The 22,253-nt window shown below is 45.4% G+C and overlaps 1 protein-coding gene across 2 annotated transcripts in view; it reads right to left on the bottom strand.

Annotated features, from left to right (window-relative positions):
* Window positions 1–10,862: 10,862 nt before the first annotated feature.
* Window positions 10,863–22,253, bottom strand: part of NDC80 (NDC80 kinetochore complex component) — a 167,753-nt gene continuing 156,362 nt past the window's right edge. For both annotated transcript variants that reach the window (XM_029578372.1, XM_029578373.1), the window contains exons 15-17: window positions 19,955–20,085; window positions 11,736–11,838; window positions 10,863–11,498 (exon numbers count right to left, since the gene is read on the bottom strand). In XM_029578372.1, coding sequence (XP_029434232.1) covers window positions 11,361–11,498; window positions 11,736–11,838; window positions 19,955–20,085 — 372 coding nt within the window. In that variant the 3' untranslated portion in view covers window positions 10,863–11,360. The remainder of the gene's footprint in view (window positions 11,499–11,735; window positions 11,839–19,954; window positions 20,086–22,253) is intronic.

Below are 22,253 nucleotides of genomic sequence, written 5' to 3'. Positions count from 1 at the left end.
AGTGAGCAAGTGCCAAGGGTAGAGCTGCGTAGCTTCCTAACAGAGCAGCTAAGAGGTTGTGCGTGCTTGTGTGTTGGAAATACCACATTGTCACTATGCTGTCTGTCTGTATGCACAAAGGTTTGTTTCAGAGGCAGTATTGTAAGGCATAAAGGCATAACTCATGGCTCGAAGCTCCAGGAAGTTGATGTGAAACTCTGCATGGAGCGGAGTAGATGCATATTGGGTTGAGAAGATGTTAGTTCGAACTCTGCAACCCTGAGTAAATGTGAGCATGAGCAGGACCAGCCTAGGTTTTGGTTATAGATCTGCAATATGGATCAGGGACGAAAGCGGTTGAACAGCTTAGATCCACTGATAATTGAAATTTCACTGAATCTTACTCATAGCAAATCTGGACCTATGAGTAAAGTGCATGTTGAAAAAATCCCGTGGCCCAGCAATGAAAGAACTGAGGGGCTGAGGTGATGTTGTATGTGCACAAAGACATATAGAAATTTGTCAGAATGTCTGCGCGGTTGTTGGACAGGAAGTTTGTTGTGACTGTGGTGTCCAGAAGTGTTCTATATGGGATTTATGGTAGTTAACAGCAATCCCAGGTAGTAGATTTATAGTGAGTCGTGAAGAAGATAGAGCTCCTTGCTTGGATTGACTGTTATGCAGCTGTCCATGCAAGGAAATGCGTGAATGATGTTCTACTCCGTAGAGAAACAGCAGGTACTGCTAGTGATTTAATGAAATACCCAAGTTGCCGAAGCTGGAGCAACCGGCAGAGCTTGGGATTGTAATAATGTTGAGTCACCATGAAGCACATAGAAAGATTAGAGGAGAGAGGCAACTTACTTACTGCGGTATGGAAGTATGGTGACGAGAGACACCATTTTACCTGTCCTTTCTGAAGAAAGTTGATATTTCTGAGGTCCAGGATGGGCGGAGAGTAACTACTTTCTGTTGAAAGAAAGAATAGTGAGATTAAAACTCCCTCACCCTCCCCTGCGCTTTGTAGCATCCGGGGGACTGTACCCTGAACCTTGGTACCAAGTGGGGTGGCCGCTCTGATATCCGGCAAGTTGAAAGACCAGGAGGTGTCCAACTGGCAGGGCTGATGTAATCTGGATATCATGTAATCTCCCACGAGAGCGTGAGCGGTAAAAGTTTTACCCGCATTTCTGTGTGCTGTACAAGAAAACATCGAGACCTGTCGCCAGGCCTCGAGGTGGATTTGCAATTGAGGATCTTGTGTTTAGTAGATCAGCGAATGCATTTGGGATTTCAGTCCTTAATTAGGAACCAGAAGCCAGAGTATTACTCAGTACAGAGTCCCGTTGCTGACAACGGGAGGATGTCCTGATGCAATCCCAAATGATTGGTAGAGAGGTTCTCTTGGTATTGTGTCTGACATAGCTGCTAATAGCGATATGTGGCACTAAGACGGTTCTTGGAAGACAAGATGACCTAGAACCTTTCGAACCATATGGCCCGATTTAGAGAACAGGTATCAATGGGATTGTCGCTGAAGCAGGATTTGAGTACTTACCATCCGTTGTGGATCGCAGAAGGACGAGCCGGTGAAGATCGATGGCTCCATGGATTTCAGGAGGCGTCGAGGGACAGCCTGAAGGATGTAAATGTCCGACTCAACTCTGTAACCTGGTATGGTAGCGCAGGTACAGAGGAGACAGGCTGAGCGTGTCTGGCACTACCACAGTAATTTGTGGAGGATCAGAACCCCGCACCGGTGTCGGTAGGGAACGCCTTGGGTACAGGGGAGCCATTATGACTTATGAACCCGGCCCTCTTTGCAGCGGCTCAATGTATCGTGATGCCAGTGCAGAATTCCTCGAAACTCGGTCCGGTCATTCTGGAGCACCGAAGACTGCCAGCACTGTGTGGAACAGTGACGGTGGCAGTAGTGATGTTGCTCGGCCCGGGCATTCTCCAGCACAGAGTAGGATAGCACCGATGTCTTGGATGGCGTTGGTGGCGGACGGTCACCATGCCAGTGACAATGAGTGCCATGGTGCTCGGCCCGGTCTTTCCCCAGCGCCAAGGTGGATGCCCTCGCTGTCTTGGATGGCGAATGATGACAGACTGTCAGCATGCCTGCACTGCTCCTGGCACGATGTAGTGTCGTAGGCTGATACGGGGCTTTAGTTAAGAACCCAAAGCATGGAGCATTGTTTAGGCGAGGGCATTGCGTGTAGGTGCTATGTCAGTATTGACGGTATCGATGGCGGCATAGAAGCGGCCTAGAGGGTATCATAAAAAATATAGATGAAAAAACATCGATGGCCCGGGCTGAGCAACGATAACAGTGATGGAGGCACCGACGGCATCGGCCTAGGTATAGATGGAAACTATGTGGCATCGAAGAATCGAATAGACATCGATGGCATCAGGAAATTTATACTGGCATCGACGGAATCGATGGCCGCATCGATGGGAACGACGAGGATACTGATGGAAATGACGTGGGCGTCGATGACATCGATGGATGGAGACGGGCGCCGATGGCATCACCACGGGCATCGATGGAACCGACCCTGGCATCGATGGAATAGACGATGGCACTGATGGAATTGACCCGGGTATCGATGGAACTGACCTGGGCAGATGGCATCGACCCAGGCATCGATGGCACCGACACCAAGGTGTGCAATGATGGCATCCACCCAGGCATCGATGACATCGATGGAAAAATCAGCACCATGGATGAAAACATTGATGGCACTGAAAGAATCGATGCGGGGATCGATGGCATCGATGGACTGCGGGGGGAGGGTTGTCGATGGCATTGAAAAAGGCAAGATGGCCTGGATGGGGTACCGATGGTAGCGATGGGGGCATTGACTGCATGAAGGTACCGAGGTATGAATTCGACAGAGGCCCTGGTGGCAACAGTAACCGTGGAAGTCCCCATCCCACTAGCGCTAATAATCAGGGAGAGGGTCACAGGAGGACACTCACAGGCTATGTGGGGCTAACTGTGAAAACATAGGGAGAGGGAAGGCCGCAATTTGGTTGGTAGGCCGGGGAACCATAGTGAGGTGACAGGAACCGACTGAAAAACAGGGCATAGTACTCACCGAGCATCGATTAAATGTACGCAAAGGGAGACCCGTGCAGGGAAAAAGTGTTTGTGAAGTAAAAGTTTAAGTGTTTCCGTGTGGAAAAATTGTGAGAATTTCTCAGAACTCCTAACCGCTATGCTTACTGCAGAGCGGAAAAAAGAAGACTGAAGGGAGACACCTGTGGTCACAGGGATAATTGCAGGCTGAGCATGCTCAGTACACTCAGAGTGCCAGGGTCAGTCAAAGCTTTATAGAAACTTTGACAGAAATGTTTTCCATAACAGGGCTCCATCCACTGATGTCACCCATAAGTGAGGACTACCATCCTGCTTGTCCTGTGAGAAAATGTTAAAAAGGTTAGTAGATGGATTGGCATATGGTGTTCATTTATAGCATTAGTAAGGTTGAGAGTGATATTCTTAATGTAGCAATGGTGTACATGGTGAGGTTCCTTATGAGGGTTAACAAGGCGGGGTCGAGGAGAATTCAGTCTGGATTGTGTTATATTTTGGGGAGGATGTGCATGTGTCTTTGGGTGTTTTGGTAGGCTTTGGTGAACATCCAGGTTTTAAGTTCCTTTTTGAAGGTTTTTGGATTTGGTTGAGTTCTTAGTTCCGTTGGGAGGGTGTTTCAGAGTTTGGGGCTGCTGAGGGATATGGCTCTTACACGAGTTGATGTTAGTTGTTTGGCGCGTACAGGTGGAATTTTCAGAAGGCCTTTGTTGGCTGAGCGGAGGTTTCGTTGAGGTATGTGTATTTCTATTGTTGTACTTAACCAGTTTGTTCGTTCTTCATATATTGTTTTGTGCAGTAGGGTCAGTATTTTGTAATCTATTCAAAATTTTATCGGGAGCCAATGTAGTGCAATGAGAATTGGGGTAATATGTTTGTGGTTTTTTGTTCCTGTGAGGATTCTAGCGGCTGTATTTTGTAAGATTTGAAGTGGGTGGATGGTGGAGAGTGGTAATCCAAATAATAGGGAGTTGCAATAATCCAGGTTGGAGAAGATGAGTAGTTGCAGGTCTGTTCTGAAGTCGTCTGGAGTAAGGAAAGGTTTTAATCGCCTTAGTGTAAAGTAGTTTGTAGTATCCTTCCTTAATTTTATTCGTGATGTGGTTCTTGAACCATAGTTCACTGTCGATGATGACCCCTAAGTTATGAGCATGAGAGACAGGAGAGATTGTTGTCTTTTGGTTCTCTTCTGTTTCATTAGTATCCTTCAAGGATACATTCTTCTGAACCGTACATTGCTGAGTAACTGTCAGCTTTCCCCCTTGTTCTAGTTTAAAAGCTGCTCCATCTCCTTTTTAAAAGGATGTGAACTGCTCAGCAGGAAAAAAAAAGGGACTGAAGATGGACCCTGCATGGATGAATGGTTTAGGGCATGCTAGGCATGCTCAGTGTGCACAGTCAAAGTTTTAGAAACTTTGACATAAGTTATCCCATGCCATCCGATGATGTCACCCATATGTGAGGACTACCATCCTACTTGTCCTAGGAGAAACCTTACTGCCGATGCAGCAAGGAGTTGTACACATATAAAATGTGCAGGTAAAACAGTCTATTTTAGCATCTTTGCATGGAAATCCTATGCAGATGAAGGCATTAAATATTACACTCCCCCCATCCCACTCCCGCTGCAGAGAGGTGTGCAGGCTTAGCTCAGGGTTTCCTAGCACTGGGAATTTTAATCCTGGTCAGAGATGGTGTAAAGATTCCAGTGCTGCTGTGACTTTGTCTGGGCTTGAAATAGCAAAAGGATTTTAGTAAGGGGAGCCCTCCTCCCCCCCTCTGCAGGCAGGGTAGAAATTCAATACAATCTCCCACTTTTTCATTTTTAAGCACTCTCTGGCCTGACTTCCTGGAGAGCTCGTTTATTAAATTTTTTTCTACTCAGAAACAACAATCAATAAAGGAAATAATAATTTAAAAAAACAAAAAATTCAATGCGTGCCTTTTTTTTTTGCTTGCATCCCTTTGTATATTCCACCAAAATCGTAACCGAAGCCAGAGAAACACGGAAAGTTAAACGGTTCACAGATATGTCAATGCCAGCTACAATTATCTTCGTATACTGTTATTTGTCTTTTCTCCCTCTTGTTTCACTGTAAACCGATGTGATGTGTAAATGAATGTCAGTACAGAAAAGTTATAAATAAATAAATTTTCTCTCGCTTCCGGCCTGTCTGTCTCTGGGCAGGGTCTCTTCTTGACAGAGGCTGTAGCTGGCTCTGGGCAAAAGTAAGACACCAGTGCTCGGTGGCAGTGGCTCCACTCCCTCCCCCCCACCCCAAGTTAAAATGTGTTCAGCCTGTGCTGAAAGCATATTTTAACTGGGTATCTGCACATTTTAACTCCTGATACATTAGCTTACTGCATCAGGAATTAAAAAAAAAAGGGGGAAATTATGCACTGAATTTCAGTGCAGCTTTAATGGTCAGGTTTCTGCATTAGCCTGAACATCAGGGCCTTTGTTTCTAAACCATACCAACATTCTCTTTCTGACTGTAGCAGAAGTCCTGGCTTAGATTTCTGAGAACTGCAGCGACTCTTCTCTGTCCTTGAACCTGAGAGCACATGTGAAGAAAAAAAAATCCACTCAAATTCAAAAGGTAGAAAAGAGCTTTTGGCTAATGCTCATGGTTCTGTTCCTGAGCAATTATGCATGCTTAACAAGCTTATTATATTCCCTTAAAGTAATAGTACTAGCTAGATGTCTCTAATATTGATGTGGCTCTTTCTGGGCTAAAATACTTCTTATTCCTAGGACTGCTTCCATTTTTGTTCTGGGCTTCTAATGAGAAATTACTTTTTACCTGATAATTTCCTTTTCTTTAGACAGACAGATGAATCCAGAACCAGTGGCTTATGCACCTCTACCAGCAGATGGAGACAGAACAAAGTTGATAACACAGTATATATACCCTGCACCAACATCGGTCTGCCAATATTTGTTCAAAAGCCAACTGTGGACAGACTAACAAACACTTAATTAATAACAGACAACTAATCTAGAACTCAGTCAACAGGAAACACTGAGCTCAGACAAAGAATGTATTAACACTAGTCTAGTGTCTGGATTAACACTTACCTGTAACCCCTGGAACATGTAGCCACACAGGAGGACTACAGCACAATCATTCGGTAGCCAAGGGCGGGAAGCTGGATTCATCTGCCTGATCCTAAAGAAAAGGAAATTATTAGGTAAGTAGCAATTTCTCATTTTTTGCTCTTGGCCAGGTTCATCACCCAACTGAGCTCCTGCAACAAGGAGATCACTTTGCAGGTCACCAGTCGGCTCTCTTCCAGAGAGTTGACCCGAATCAGCCAGTCGTCCAAGTATGAGTGTACAGGTTCCCATCCTCTCAACTCTGCTGCTGCCACCACCATCACAACCTTGGAAAAAGTTCTGGGCACAGTGGCCAGACCAAAAGGCAGTGCTCGAAACTGATGACGACCCAAAACCGCAAATTGCAGAAAAGGTTGGTGCTCTAGTCGGATGGGAATATGCAGATAAGCCTTGGACAGATCCAAGGAAGTCAGAAATTCCGACTGCATGGACATTAACACCGAGCACAATGTTTCCATGTGAAATTGAGTCACCTGCAAATAACGGTTGATCCCTCTGAGATCCAGGATAGGACGAAAAGAGCCCTCCCTTCTTGGGTACAATGAAATAAATGGAATATCAGCCTGTATTTTCTTGAGACGTGGGCACTGGAACCACAGCCCTCAGACTGAGGAGCCTTGACAATGTATACTCTACCTTCTGCCTCTTCTGCGGGAAGTGGCAAGGAGTTACCATGAACATGTCCGTGAGGAACACTGCGAAACTCCAGCACATATCCATCTCGTATTACCTCCAAGACTCATTGGTCTGACATGATTTCAACCCACCTCTGATAAAAGAAAGGCAACCCCTTATCTCCTGTTCCTGGGGGTGGATCAGCACACTTCATTGGGAGGCTCGTGAGGTTCCACTACCTGAGCCTGTGCCCTGTGGGACGAAAGGACTGAGACCTACAGAAAGGTAGAGTCCTTTGAAAGGTCGTTTCTCTTTAGGGTCAAGAACACTTGGATTCCCTAGCACATCCTCTCATGCCAAAGAAGCGCGGCGTCTTTTATTTATCTTCCAGCAACTAAGGAACCAGGGACTCACCCCACTTATTGGCCATTTTCTCCAACTCGCTCCCAAACAAGAGCGAGCATGTAAATGGCAATTTTGTAAAGTTAGCCTTGGAGGTCTCGTCGGCCAACCAATTTCTCAGTCATAACTGATGCTGGACCGCTATTACCGAAGCCCTGGAATTCACTCCAGATCAACCTCCTGAAAGAGAAGTAAACAAGAACAAGCCATCAGGGAACAACAAGAAGCTATCTGTAAGGTCATTGCCACTGCTTCAAACACTTGCTTAAAGATGGCCTCAATCCTATTGTGCACATCCTTCAAGGCCAATCTTCGCTCTAGGGGGATAATCGTCCGCTTGGTGACGACACACACAAGTGCGTCCACTTTCGGAAAACACAACCGCTTTCTCGCCACTGGATCCAGGGAGTACAGGCCTTCCAAGGCTCGATCCCCCTTTGAAATTAGCCTCCAAGGTGTTCCATCAAGATAAATCAATTCCTGAATGGCCTCCATAACAGGGAAAAAACAAGAGGCTTTATGCTAAGAAACCAAAATGGGATTTTTCTTTGGCTCAGACATGGAATCAGCCACAGGTACTCCCAGCATCTTGAATGTCTGGGAAATCAGAACTGGTAACTCATCTCTATGAAAGAACCGCAACAAAGTCTTATACGGTTCCAATCCTGGAGGAATTTCCCCCATCCTCATCGACTGTGCCATTCGGATCCCTATCAGGAAGACCAGCTGCTAATCTAGGTGTACTTCAGTGCTTAACAGCAGTACCAGATATGTGGGAGGTCACCTCCTGCGACTCTGACCTGGCAAGATTGGTCGAGGCCCAGGACTGTGCCTGAAGAAAGGATTGCAATCCTTGAAAAAATTCCACCCAAGAAAAGGCAGAAGGATCTATGGCAAAAGCAGAAGGCACCTGTCCTGTGGTCACTGAGCTACCTTACCCCGCTGATGAACCAGTTAAGGGAGTTCCAAGGTTAGGCACCCCTTCCAACATGTCTTTACCGAGACCTTCATCAGGCTGGAAAGAATTGGGCTTAGTAAAATCAGAAGAAAGTAATTCTCCCTGAGCTTCTAAGCAGCACTGGCACAAGTTAGAGTGAACGCCAGGCTGAGATGCCCGAATAAGATAGAGGGAAAGGCACTTAGGTTTCTTAGCTATAGGCACCATCAAACTGTCAGAATGCTTAACAGGCGACTGAAAGATGTGCGTCCAACTGAATTTGCGCTGTAAAATATATGTCCAAAATGTAGGCATCCCAAATTTAAGCTTAGAACCCTTTGCTTGAAGATCGCCCAAGACAAAAACTGAGCGCCCTCAACGCAGCTCAGATTGTGTGCACAGGGAAACGTGCACCTAATAGAGATGCCGCTACCACCTGGATGCCCAATCAGGCATCCAACTAAGCATCCAAAAACTAGATGCACAATCTGGCTGCAACAACTATATGTACGTGCACGATCTGATGGTACTGAAGAGGACAGCCAAACACACAGCAAAAGGTGCAAAAATACTGCCATGGCCTACCATGCGGCACAGAGAAAAGCCTAAGAGCAGGACTTAGCCCAAAAGGACTGCTCAACTTTCCAGGCTGCATACGACTCTTAACCTCCCTTTGGGGCGGGAATGAACGTCTGATTGGCGTGCCGAGCATGGTGACCGGGGGAAGGAGGAAGCCCTATAAAAAGCCCTCCTCCTCTTTTTTTTTTTTAAATTAAGCTTTATCTGAGCTTAGCCTGTCCTGGCTGAGTACAGAGACAGAAACCGGCTACGGGGGGCAGAGGACATATAGCATCAACGTTGCGCTCTGCTTCCTTCACCTGCTGCCTTTCATCTGTTTCAACAGCTAAGTCCACGCCAGCTGAAAAAAACAGCTACCAGACCAAGGCACTCATCTGAGAGACCACGGAAATCACTTCAGGAATTCTCAACTGGGGGAAGGACCATTTGGTATCACTGCAGGAGATCAGGGAAAATTACATTACCTTTTTTCTTTCGCTTTCTAAAACTTGAAGCAATCCCCAGTAGGGAGATGCATGTCCACCATCTACTGGAGATGGAGAATACTGTTAGGCTGATGTCACTGCAGGGGTATATACACTGTGATGTCAGCTTTGCTCAGTCTCCATCTGCTGGTAGAGGTGCATAACCTACTGGTTCTAAATTCATCTGTCTAGGTGCTAAGAAATTGCACGTTTTTCATGTGTTAAAAAAAATAAATGACTTATTCTAAAGTTGCTTATACTATATTTCTACCATACTGAAACATGCAAATCAATTCAGAAATATTGCTTGATAAAATACCATTGAACTCCTGTATAACATTTTAAAGGCTATGTTTATTCTCTGAAACTAAATGGAAATTTGTTGGCACCTGAACTTGCTTTGTCTGCTCAGAAAAGGAATTAAGCTTTGTTAGATTGCACCTGTTGTACTCCTGGAAAATTACTCAAGGACAAATTTAGCAAGGTAAGTAGATAGTGCATGTCACGTGCAACTTTCCCTATCTGCTGCAGCAGAAGCAACTCGTTTAACTGTTAACTTAATGCACATGGCTTTTGCTACATCTCATGTCTGTGTTCAGATCACACTTAAATATTCATGTTGAAGCAACCAGAGTGCTGGAGAAGTAAGAATGTGTGTGATTGATAAGCATGGGGGTAACTTGCATGGAGCAGCAATTATTTATTTTATTTTATTTATTTAGAAGCTTTTATATACCGGTATTAGTGGGGACATCATACCGGTTCACATATCAACTGAAGGTTGGAAAATACATTTCAACAGGGAGACTATAACTGGGAGGGGGGGATAAAAAGAGGCAGTATGAAAGATAGATTAAATAACAAAACAAGATGTCATAACAAGAGAAATAACAATTTACAAAGTAATTATCTCCTTAATGTAAGGAAAGGGCGGTCTCCTGTGGGGGAGCGGGTTGAGGTGAAGATGGAGGAGCTTAGTCTGGGTAGTCATTGTTAAACAGAAATGTTTTTAGTTTCTTTTTGAATTTGATCGCACATGGTTCTATATGAGTCTGGGCAGACCGTGCGCACGTATGGGCGTGGCCAAGATGGCCAAGGACGCCTAACCTTGGCATGAGGCCTGGCGCACAGTGGAAGGCCCTGCGACTCCCGCCACAGGACACCAGGGCCTGGCAACCACCACGAGGGAGGTTGCCCCGGGTCCCGCTGTGGGACCATGAAGGTGAGCAGGTCCGCACCGGGGTGGGCGGGGGCGTGTAACAACCAGTCCTCTTCTGATTCTTCTAAACTTTTCTTCAGGCTCTAGCTCTCAGCATAGGATGCTTGCCTACCATCTGACAGAAACAGAATAATGGCAGGCTAAGGTCAGCATGGGACCCTATATAACGTGATGTCAGCAAGCTTGTTCTGCCTCCATCTGCTGGTAGGGAAGCATAAACCCATGCATCTGGTCTGGCTGAAAAAAAAAATGTTCATTTAAGACAAATGGATGAACTCAAAATAAATTCTGCATAAGTTCACAGTGCCATTTATATATTTTTTCAATTACAATCCAGTTTTAAGATGTTGTAAAAGTAGTAATGAACAGATAATGAAACCAATGTATTCATTATAGGATACAGACCAGGAGTAGCTCTTCTGTAACTCAACCGGAAATATTTAATCTTATTATTCAAGATTCTTTTGCAAGTTTTTATTTTTATATTTAATATTTTTCTGAACCTTATCAATAAATCCTACATTTACAATGTAATTAAACATGTTCAGAGAAGAAATCAGATCTAGTAAACAGCGAGGCACAGCTAAGTGAGGAAAAAACCAAAACACAGAGTCACTTTCAACTAGAAACTTTACAAATTGTACCCCAGCCTAACCAAAATTGAATTTAATGTGACTGGAATATGCTTTACGTGGCAAATAGAAATCCCAGTAGACCACCTAAACTGGGGCTTTTCAAATGCATGAAGTCCTTTTATAGGGACAGTAGGAGGTCAAAATACTCTGGATTCAGTCCAATGGCTGCCTTTTATGAAGCTAACCTATATACACCAGGGTATTCTCACAAAAAAGAAAAAAACCCATCTGTCCTACAGCATAGCAATGGATCAATCCCCAGCCGAAGGAAAATATACTGTAGCTTGGACGTGGTACGATCATTTTCTCTCATTCCTTCTGAAGATTCAGAATCTTTGTTTTCTCTTTATACTTCTCCAAGACTTCTGTCAAATTCACCAACAAATTTTCTTTTTTAAGCTCTTCAAAGTCTTTGTTAACCTTTGAATTCTGCTGGGTCAGTTGTTCCTTAAAAATATTGTAAAAAGTTAAAAAATAATTATGACTGTAATTATTTTCAGTGCTATGTTTACAAAAATCATTTATTGCTTTATCATTAAAGGCAAATTATAGTTTGAACCAAATCATTCAAATTGTACTAAAAAAAAAAAAAAAAGTGAGGCTGAAGATGTACTATTAAACCAAAATTCATGCAGGATAGCATTTGAAATTCCCAGATGCTCTTATGAGGAATGCAAGATTTACCTCTATGGATTCCATATGAGACGTAATGGATTCCATGATCTGATTTAAGTCATTTCTTAATTGCCTTCTTTCTTCACATGTTCGCTGCACAATTAGTTGATGTCTGCAAACCAAAGTCTCTTATTTAAAAAAATAATACAGGAGAAGCACATCATTCTTAATTCCAATACACATTTTTCATGTGTCAAGCAAAGCTCCTCCTAAGGTGCACAGGAGACTGCAGATTCCCTGCCATCCTGCAGTTTAAACCACACAAGGTTCCATAACCTTGAGAAGCTGCTGGCCTTGTCAAGTTTGAGCCCTAGGAAGGCTAAAGTGTACTTGATGGGCAGAAGGGTATTGGCATGCTCCTGCACACCTTAAAGGGAATATTGGTCTCAAGCCATTAGACAAGTTCTTCTCATCAGTCAATCACATGGCAAGTCACTTGCAGGGTACTTCATTTCTTGAAAGAAAAATTCTTTTTCAAGTGAATGGCAATTAGGCTATAATTTAACAGAGAGGGTAAATTGGGACCCCATTTTTAAAATGATTTATATAATAATGCTCCGAAACTACAACTAAGTTTCTTAGTACATAAGAATCAATGTTTGTGCAGTCAGACTTGCTCAGCTAGTATAAAAATTCATATAATAAAGCTCATCTGGAAACTTTATTTGCTAACACTTAATCCAATACATATTATTGTTGGTTGACCTACAACTATCGGCATCCTGGTCATAATTCTCAGTTACTATTCATCTGAACTGATTTTTTCCCTAAGGCTTTTAAATTATAGTACCTTTTAAGGTTATCACAATCTGTTAAGGCTCCAGTTTTCTCCCAAACCAATAATGCTTCTAGCATGCCAATAAAGATCTTTGCCTACTAACACATCCATGGTCAAAGAGTATTCTGGTAGTGATGGTCTCCAATGCTTCTTCTAAAAAGAGAAATTAAGACTTACCTGAGTTTCCTTTCCTTCTGCTACACCAGTCAAGAAAATGTGGGTTATACCTCTTCATCCAGCATCTGGCAGCAGAGTTGGTTTTTTTTTTTTTAACCATATTTTATTGGGAACAGTCACCAGTATAATAACATCAAAACACAGAATACAGCAACTGCAGCATGACATGAATACTTAGACTCCCCCCCCCCTCCCACCCCCCTGCCCTGTAGAGAACCAAAACGTGGAGTTTAGTGTCGTATTCGTGCGCATAGCAAGCACATACCAGCTTCTAGTTCGGTATCAACAGTTAACAGCCGAGTATACTAATAATCAACCTTAACAGTATCTAGCAGATGCAGACAGGAACTGTGAAACCATAGCAGTCACAAGATAAGAGCGATTCAGAAACTCCAGTACAGAAGTAGATGCCATATCAATCCTGTTCACACGTCCAAAGGGGCAATCTGTTGAACCAGTGGCGAAAGAGACTTGTAAAAATCAGTCCAAATTTCTTGAAACACCCGTTTTTTCTTTGGAGTAAACTTTTTATACCTAGAACCATACTCCAATTGATAAAGCTCAGACATGAGAGCGGACCACATCTCTTGAGTAGGTGGATGAGGCTCCAGCCACTTAAGCAATATACACTTTTTAGAGATTAAACAAGCCTTAGAAAGAAAGCCAGTATTACAGAGTTGTTTTTTTATGACATCACCTGTATGTATGTCGTAAATGGAACTGGTATAGCCAGTATATTTCTAACATATGGCCAAGAACTATGAATCTTGCAACTCAAATTCTTCCTTACATAACCCAAAAAAAAAAAAAACACACACAAAATATTTTTTAAAAAATGTAACTTAAACCCCTGCATAAAAATAACTGAACATTAAAAGCTAACCAGCTCTTATCCTTAATTTATTAAAAAAAAAATTATATATATATATTATTAATTTATAAAAAAAAATTAAAAAATTTAATTTAAAAAAAATGTATATATAATTTTTTTTTTAAAATAAATTAATAAGGACAGGAGCTGGTTAGCTTTTAATGTTCAGTTATTTTTATGCAGGGGTTTACGTAACTTTTTTTAAAATATTTTTCATGTGGTAAGGGTGAACGAGGATTCCTTCCTTCCTCAGTGTTGCCATCACCACTACTATTACCTTGGTGAACGTCCGGGGTGCTGTGGCTAACCCGAAGGGTAGTGCCCGGAAGTGATAGTGACGATACAGGACCTTGAAGCGTAGGTAGCGCTGGTGCTCCTGATGAATTGGGATGTGTAAGTAGGCCTCCGAAAGATCCAGGGATGTGAGGAACTCTCCTGGTTGTATTGCGCGTATGATGGATCGTAGGGTTTCCATTCGGAAGGGGGGGATCCTTAGGTGGCAGTTGACCGACCTGAGGTCCAGGATAGGCCTGAATGTACTCTCTTTCTTGGGTACGACAAAGTAGATGGCGTAATGTCCAGTATTCATTTCCTGTGTAGGCACCGGGGTTATGGCCTCGAGGGCCAGAAGTCTGGATATAGTAGCTTCCACTGCCGCCCTCTTGAGGAGGTCGTGGCAGGGGGATTACACGAACCTGTCCGGAGGGGTTCGAAGAAAATCCAGGTAATACCCCTCCCAGATGATGGCTAGGACCCACTTGTCCAAAGTTCTCGACCCATCTGCGGTAGAATAGGGCTAGTCTGCCCCCTATGGCTTCTTCCCTTGGATGGGTCGGCTGATTCTCATTGTGGGGCGCGGCTGGGGTCTGTCCCTGAGCTGGCTCCCCTCTTGTTGTGCTTGGTCCGAAAGGACTGGTTCCTGCCTGTAGGGCGGGGTGCTAGATAGTTGAACTAATGTTCAGTTATTTTTATGCAGGGGTTGAAGCGCTGCGAGCTTCTGCCCCTGGCGGACCTGTGGAAGGGACGCTGGTTTCTCTTCGTCCTGTCTTCCGGCAAGCGTGGTAATGGGGAGTCGCCCCATTTGTTGGCCAGTTTCTCTAGTTCGCTGCCGAACAGGAGGGATCCTTTGAAGGGCATCCTCATGAGGCGCGTCTTGGAAGAGGCGTCGGCCAACCAATTTCGAAGTTAGAGTTGTCTCCTGGCCGCCACTGCGGACGACACTCCTCTGGCTGCTGTGCGCACTAGATCGGAGGCAGCATCAGTGAGGAATGATACGGCTGGTTCCATGTCTTCTCCCGGAGTGTTGTTCCTGGCTTGTGATAGGCAGGCACGTGTCACCACGGTGCAGCAGGCCGCAATCTGCAGTGACATGGCTGCAACTTCAAATGACTGTTTTAGGATGGCATCCAGGCGCCGGTCGGTCATGTGCATCCTTGAGTGCCGCTCCTCCCTCCACTGGGATGGTAGTGCGCTTGGCGACCGCGCAGACTATGGCGTCCACTCTAGGGCATGCCAGAGACTCCTTGGTCGTTGGGTCCAGGGGGTACATGGCCGACAAGGCTCATCCCCCTCTGAATGTGGACTCCGGGGCATTCCATTCTAAGTCAATTAGCTGTTGTGCCGCCTGTAAGAGGAAAATGGCGAGACATCTGGCGAAGGCCCTCCAGCAGGGGGTTCGTTCTAAGTTCCCCCGAGGTGCCTTGGCCCGGGATAGCGAGTTCCGTTAGGCACTGGGATACGAGGTCCGGGAGCTCGTCCTTTGTGAAGAAGCATCTCATGGTTCGGTGTGGCTCTGTCCCCGAGGAAAGTTCCCCCTCCTCCAGGGGCTCAACTTCCTCTTCGGAGAAATCCATGTCCCCGTAGGCGGGACTTCTGGGTGGTGGGAGCCTGTGCCTAGGCCTCGAGCCACATCACAGGTGGGAGCCTGTGACTGATCAGCCACATCCTCCGGTGTAGGATGTGGCTGATCAGTCAGAGGTGCAGTTTGCATCTTGACAAAGGCGTGAATCCCCTTGAATAACTCCACCCAAGATATCGACGCTGGGTCTAAGTTGAGGGGCGCAGGTTCTCTGGGGGTCCCCGTCTGTGGGGGGTGGGGGACCCACTAGGTCCGGGGTACCCCCTGAGGAGCTAGCACTGGGCCCTGGGTGGGACTGGCCCTGACCTGGATCTCCCAGGGCTTCCTCACAGTGTGCCCACAGGGCATCTGCCTCCTTGCTCTGTGCGGCTCTGATGTGGCATGCAGGGCAGAGGCCTTGAGCTTTAATTCCTGTTTCTGGAGGTGCCATGTCTGTGGATGCGTAAGCTCTTGTGCGCTCCAGTGCGCCTGAGATATGCGCGCAGATATGCGCCTAGCCGCAGATATGCGCCTGGCTGTGAGTGTGCAACTTATGCGCGCAAGGTTTTATGTGCGCATAAGTTTATGTGCACAAGGATTTTTGTGCGCTCGGATCGAATGGCGAGCGGCGCGGCGAATGGGGCCAAGATGGCGACGGCGAGCATGCGGGTAATATGGTGACCTCCTCGGAGGGTCTCCACGTGAGCAGACCCTTGGAAATAGCCGGGGCCTGGCCCTGCTAGGGCGGATCAACCCGGTGGCACTGGTTCCGATTGGTGACCTGTGCTCCTCCTTGATCCTTGGAGACCGGATTCAAACAGATTTCCACCTTACCTTGTCTTCGGCGCTTCCCGGTTTTGTTCCGGATGTTCTCCGGCTGCGGGGGGAGAGGGCCAATACCTTCACCGCCACGCTCGAGGGGTGCACCCGCTGCCTCTCAGCCGGGCCCGAGGATTGGGGGCTAGGTCCTCGCCGTGATTCGGCCTCTGGACCAAGGCTCACCTCCGAGGGACCACGGAAATCACCTCGGGAATCTCAACTGGGGGAGGGACCCAAGGGTATCACCGCAGGAGAGCAGGGCTCGTCTTCAGGTAGGTTTTCCCCTTTAATTTTGGTTTTCTTCTTTGGATTTGGTTCAAACGCTGCGAGAGCATGAGATAGTCCCTAACTGCTATGGAGACGGAAAATACTGAAGAGCTGCACTTCCTGCAGCGGTATATGTACTAGGAGCTGACGTCAGATTGAAATCTGATCCGTCTCCAACTTCTAACAGGAGTACACTATACCCATTGGTCCTGAGTCCATCTGCTACACGCTAGGAAATATCCCTCTCGAATGATGGTTAGGACCCACTTGTCCGAAGTTCTCTTGGTAGAATAGGGCAAGCCTGCCCCCTATGGCTTCTTCCTGTGGATGGGCTGGCTGATTTTCATTGCGGGGTGCGACTTGAGCCTGGACCAGAGCTGGCTCCCCTGTTGTGCTTGTTCCAAAAGGACTGGCCCCTGCCTGAAGGGCGAGATGCTTGATATGTACTCTTGTACTGTTTGAAGCGCTGTGATCCCCTGCTCTTAGATGCTCGGAGAGAAGGGCGCTGGCTTCTCTTGTTCTTGTCTTCTGGTAGCCGCGATAGTGGGGATTCACCCCATTTGTCGGCTAATTTCTCCAGTTCGCTTCCAAACAGGAGGGTTCCCTCAAAGGGCATTCTCGTGAGTCTCGTCTTGGACATCGCGTCAGCTGACCAGCTTCGGAGCCAGAGTTGTCTTCTGGCTGCCACAACAGATGAAACGTCCCTGGTTGCTGTGCGTACCAGGTCAGAGGTTGCATCCATGAGGAATGATACTGCTGGTTCTAGTGCTTCGACAGGTGTGGTGGTGTTCCTGGTCTTAGATAAGCAGGAGCATGTCACCACGGCACAGCAGGCCGCAATCTGTAGTGACATAGCTGAAACGTCGAATGACTGAGGATGCGCGTGCTGCTGTTGTGTGCATGGGGTTTACTTATGTGCCCAGCATAGTAAAGCGTGTAGCTGTGCATCCAGTGCCCTAGTGTGTGTGGCCCTTATGTGCGCGCAGGTGTGCGCAGAAGGGATTTTGTGCGCACGGCTCGCATCGGTGGACAGGGCAGCGATCAGGTGAAAATGGCAATGGCGACCAAGCGAGCAATATGGCGACCACCTCGGAGGGTCTCCAAGTGGGAGGACCCGCGTATCGGACTGGGGTCTAGCCTGGAAAAGGCTGATCAACCTGGTGGCACTGACGCCGGCTGGCCATCTGTGCGGCTCTTCGAGCCTTGGAGACCGGAGACTTTTAGGAAGTTTTCTACCTTACCTTGTCTCAGCATTTCCCGGTCTTGTTCCGGGCGGTCTCCAGCTGCGGGGGGGAGAGGGAAAAGTACCTTCACCGCCACGCTCGAAGTTCCACCCGCTGCCTCTCAGCCACGCCCGATGTCGGGGGCTAAGTCCATGCCGGGAACCGGCTGCCGGACAGAGGGATCGCGGAAATCACCTCAGGAATTCTCAGCTGGGGAGGGACCCTTAGGTATCACCGCAGGAGAGTGGGGCTCGTCTGTAGAGGTAAGATTTCTTTGGTTATAATACTCTAACTCTGTTCAAGCATGTATAGAGTCCCGAACTGCTATGGAGATGGAAAATACTGGGGAGCACGGCGTCCTGCAGGGGTATATGTACTAGGGCTGACATCAGATTGAAATCTGATCCGTCTCCAACTGCTATCAGGAGCACACTATACTCATTGGTCCTGAGTCCATCTGCTACACGCTAGGAAAGAGGCTATTTTAGCCAAAAGATCTTCATTCAGAAATGGAAGAAGGATCCATCTGAAGAAAATAGGATAAAGTATAAGCATTGGCAAGTTAAGTATAAAACATTGATAAGACAGGCTAATAGAGAATTTGAAAAGAAGTTGGCTGTAGATGCAAAAACTCATAATAAAAACTTATTAAAATATATACGAAGCAGAAAGCCTGAGATTCGGTTGGACTGTTAGATGATCGAGGAGTTTAAGGGGCACTTAGGAAAGATAAGGCATTTGCGGAAAGATTAAACAAATTCTTTGCTTTGGTGTTTACTGAAGAGGATATTGGGGAGATACTCATTCCGAAGACAGTTTTCAAGGGTGATGCTACAGATGAATTGAACCAAATCAGTGAACCTGGGAGATGCGGTAGGCCAGATTGACAAACAAGAGTAGTAAATCACTTGGACCGGATGGTATACACCCCAGGGTTCTGAAAGAACTAAAAAATAAAATTTCAGACCTATTTCAATTAATTTGTATCCTAATCATTAAATCATCTCTTGTACCTGAAGATTGGAAAATGGCCAATGTAACCCAGATATTTAAAAAGGGCTCAGGGGTGATTCGGGAAACTATAGACTGGTGAGCTCGACTTCAGTGCTGAGCAACCAGCTTCAATGGCCTCCTCCTGAATCGAAACCACCCTGGTTGACATTTTTTGTGGAGGACGCAACTCACTGGAGGATTTTTTTTTTGAGCAGTGAGACAATTTAGTTGCATTCCCATTGTACTGTGGCAGAGAGTGCATGGCGATTCACTTGGGGGTGCTGAGCATTTGTCATTGGAGGAGAAATGACTTTCTGGCACAGACTGAACAGTCTTAGAGCAGTAAATCTCAGTGAGAGCCTTTTCTTGCCAGCAGAAAAAAATCGCAGCTTTAAAAACAAAGTGAGATTGAACTTCACTTAAAATAAAGGAAATGGTAAGCCAAACAAGCTCCTTTTTCTATACAAATGCTTGCTAAATTAATTCCAAGGTTCCACCTATTTCTTCAAAATGGGAGGTAATGAGCTGGCTCTGATTAACTGGCTCGTTTCCCTGCAGAAGCATGGTCACAATTTAATGAATAGCTCTACAGAAATGGTATAGAAACTAAACCAAACCAATTTTCTTCATTAAAGTATAAAAATTAAAATCTTCAGAATATGCCTTGTTCACAACCGTCCAGCCAGTAGCTGGAGGCTGAGAACATTGACTAGACTAGTTCCATTTATGACATACAAACAGGTGATAAAAATAAATAAAACCCTTCCTCCAGATGGTGGAAGAAGGGATATAACCCACATGTTCTTGATGATCTTGACTGGTGGAGCAGAAGAACAAAGATCAGTCAGTTAGCCTAACAATTTTTCCAATCTGTGTGGCTGCTGTATGACTTTTTGGAATTATCTACCTACAGAACTTGAATGAAATCCACTATGAAATGTCTGAAAGATGGAATATACAGTAAATCAAATAAATAGTCTGTCTTTAACACACCATGTTTACTGTAAGGTAAAATGTAAACTCTGCTGCTCAAATAATTTTTTCCAAATTGCTCTCATTACCCAGCAAAAGGCCAAGTTTTTAATTACTCCCATCCTTTTGTTGTTTTATGTCTAATTATTATGAATGCTTTTTACCATTCATTGCTTAGAAATACATGGATAAAGGATTACAAATGTAATAAATAAATACTTATCGGTTCGATGTGTTACAGCGTTTCCAAGTCTGTAACCAATTAAACATGGTAATACATTGCGCACTCACTGTGCTCGAGCTTCCTGACGCTCTTTCAACATGTCGTCAAGACCTTTATTAACTCCTGACTCGAGGAGCTGTCTGTGTTTCTCCAGATGTTCAGACTCAGCTGCCCATTTTTTCTCTTCCTCTTCAGCTTCCTGTAAATGGCAGAAGCTATAAATAAGCAATTATTCCAACTATTAAGGGCAGTATTGCGCAACTAATGGTCCTGACTCTAAAGCACCTGCCTTCCAAGAGTTCTCCCAAGCAGCAAATGGTGCTGTTAAATGGTGAAAACAGTTCTTACCTGATAACTTCCTTTCTTTGAGGCCAGTCGCACCGGTTCAGAAGAATGGTTTACGCTCACTAATCAGCAGTTGGAGACAGAGGCCAACATGTTCATGGATTTCACCTCTTATATGCATCCATGCGGACCTTAGCCTACCTTATTATCTGTAACAAGCTACATTTCCAGACTGCAGATTTTGCACCTCTGCCATCTGCTGGAGACAAAAATACTGAAGGACTGCAGGTCCGGGAGGCAGAGCTTTACAAAACAGAGATTTAGATTTTAGCTCTCTGCGGCTGCGCATGTGTTCCCGCGCAGGAAAGTAACAGATTCTCCTCAGTCTGTTTTTTTCCGCGAGCGGGATCGCATGCGGGGCTGACTTCTCCTCAGCGTTTCTCATTTTTCTTGAAATGTCAAAAAAGCCGGGGTTTAAACCTTGCGTCTGTGGCAAGGCTCTTACTATAAAAACCTTGCGTCTGTGGCAAGGCTCTTACTATAAATATCTTCCCATATAATTGCTCTTAATCGCATTCGAAGCGCTATCTCTCCCCTCTTACCACCTCTAATTTAGAACTCCATCTCCTCCTAACCCTTTCCTTCAGCCTTTACCTATTCCCCTTGAACCCTTTACTCTCTAGTACTTTTTAATCCAGTTCTGTTAAGTTACAACTAAATGATAGTTCTGTTTTTTTAAAAGATTCTAATTGTTTTATGTTCAAATATTTATATACTTACCGTTGTTAATTGTATAACGCTTATATAACTCTGTTAATTGTATAACGCTCCGGCGTAAGTTCCTATTCACTGTACACCGACGTGATATCTTTGATGAGCGGCGGTATATAAAAATTTATAATAAATAAATAAAATAAATAATAAAATGTCTGACAGGATGGCCATGACCGATGTTACCGATGCCTGGGACCAGAGCATAAATTACAAAATTTTGATTTTTGTGCTCGAATGTCTCCAAGAGCCCCAAAACAACGGGCCTACAGAATGCTTGAACTTTTCACTTTTTCAGAGCCATTTGAGGCTCATTCTTCACCGGGTCCCTCGTCAACGGCGGCTCCATCACAAAAAAAGAGTCACCGTGGGATCCTCAACCCTCCAGGCTTGGAGGTAAGGACTTACCGAGCCAACATAGGTCTTCGGATCCGAGAGGACCGAAAGAGCCTCGGCGATCGGCACAGGAAACAATGGCGCCTAAAACTTTGGCGTTGACTTATGTGCCTGAAACACCTTCTGTGCCCAAATCACCATTGGAGTTGAAGCCGTATGAGCGCACAGAGACTTCTGTGCGCTCGGTGCCGAAAACAACGGCGCCGACACCATCTGCGCACACAGCGTCGATGACTTATGCGCACAACTTACAAACATCGGCGCACATGCCGCCGAAGACATTGGTGCACTCGACAGCACACAGATTGATGCACAGTGGACTACAAAAGTCCAAACAAACATTCAATACCACATGGGGTAAAATGAAGAAATCAATCTCCAGATGTACCTCATTCCACCTCTTCAGACTCTAATCCTACAGAGGTAAAGTCAAGACAAATCAGACCATCACTGTCAGGAGATGGAACCCACACAGGATCATTGTCACACCATCACCATAGATGATCACGTCACTCACATCAAAAAGTGGCGAAGACGAGAGATACATGGGCAGTGAGTCCTTCCACTTCTAGGTCATCTCACCCATGAAATGTGGATTCCTCATCTCGTAGACAATTAATACAAATCACTTCCTCTGCTGCATCTACGTCCTCAGATACTTCTGTTAAGCCCAGAGAGGGCAAGATGAGGAAGAAGTATGATGTACCAACTGCTTCCCCTAAAATTCCTATGGTACCACCTAAAACAGGTGAACTACCACAACAATCTGGTCGTTCAGCAATGCCTCCTCAAATGAAAGAGGCATTTCTTCAATTATCCCAATCATTGGCAGGGTTTTATGAAACTCTTCAATCATCCTTTAAGATGTCCAACGAACTATCAGTGAGTTCCCCGGAACACAGTATACATACTTCC

This window comes from Rhinatrema bivittatum, chromosome 15 (assembly GCF_901001135.1).
Source record: "Rhinatrema bivittatum chromosome 15, aRhiBiv1.1, whole genome shotgun sequence".
NCBI lineage: Eukaryota > Metazoa > Chordata > Amphibia > Gymnophiona > Rhinatrematidae > Rhinatrema > Rhinatrema bivittatum.
Note: the sequence above shows the minus strand (reverse complement) of the source record. Positions and strands in the feature narration are given on the sequence as shown.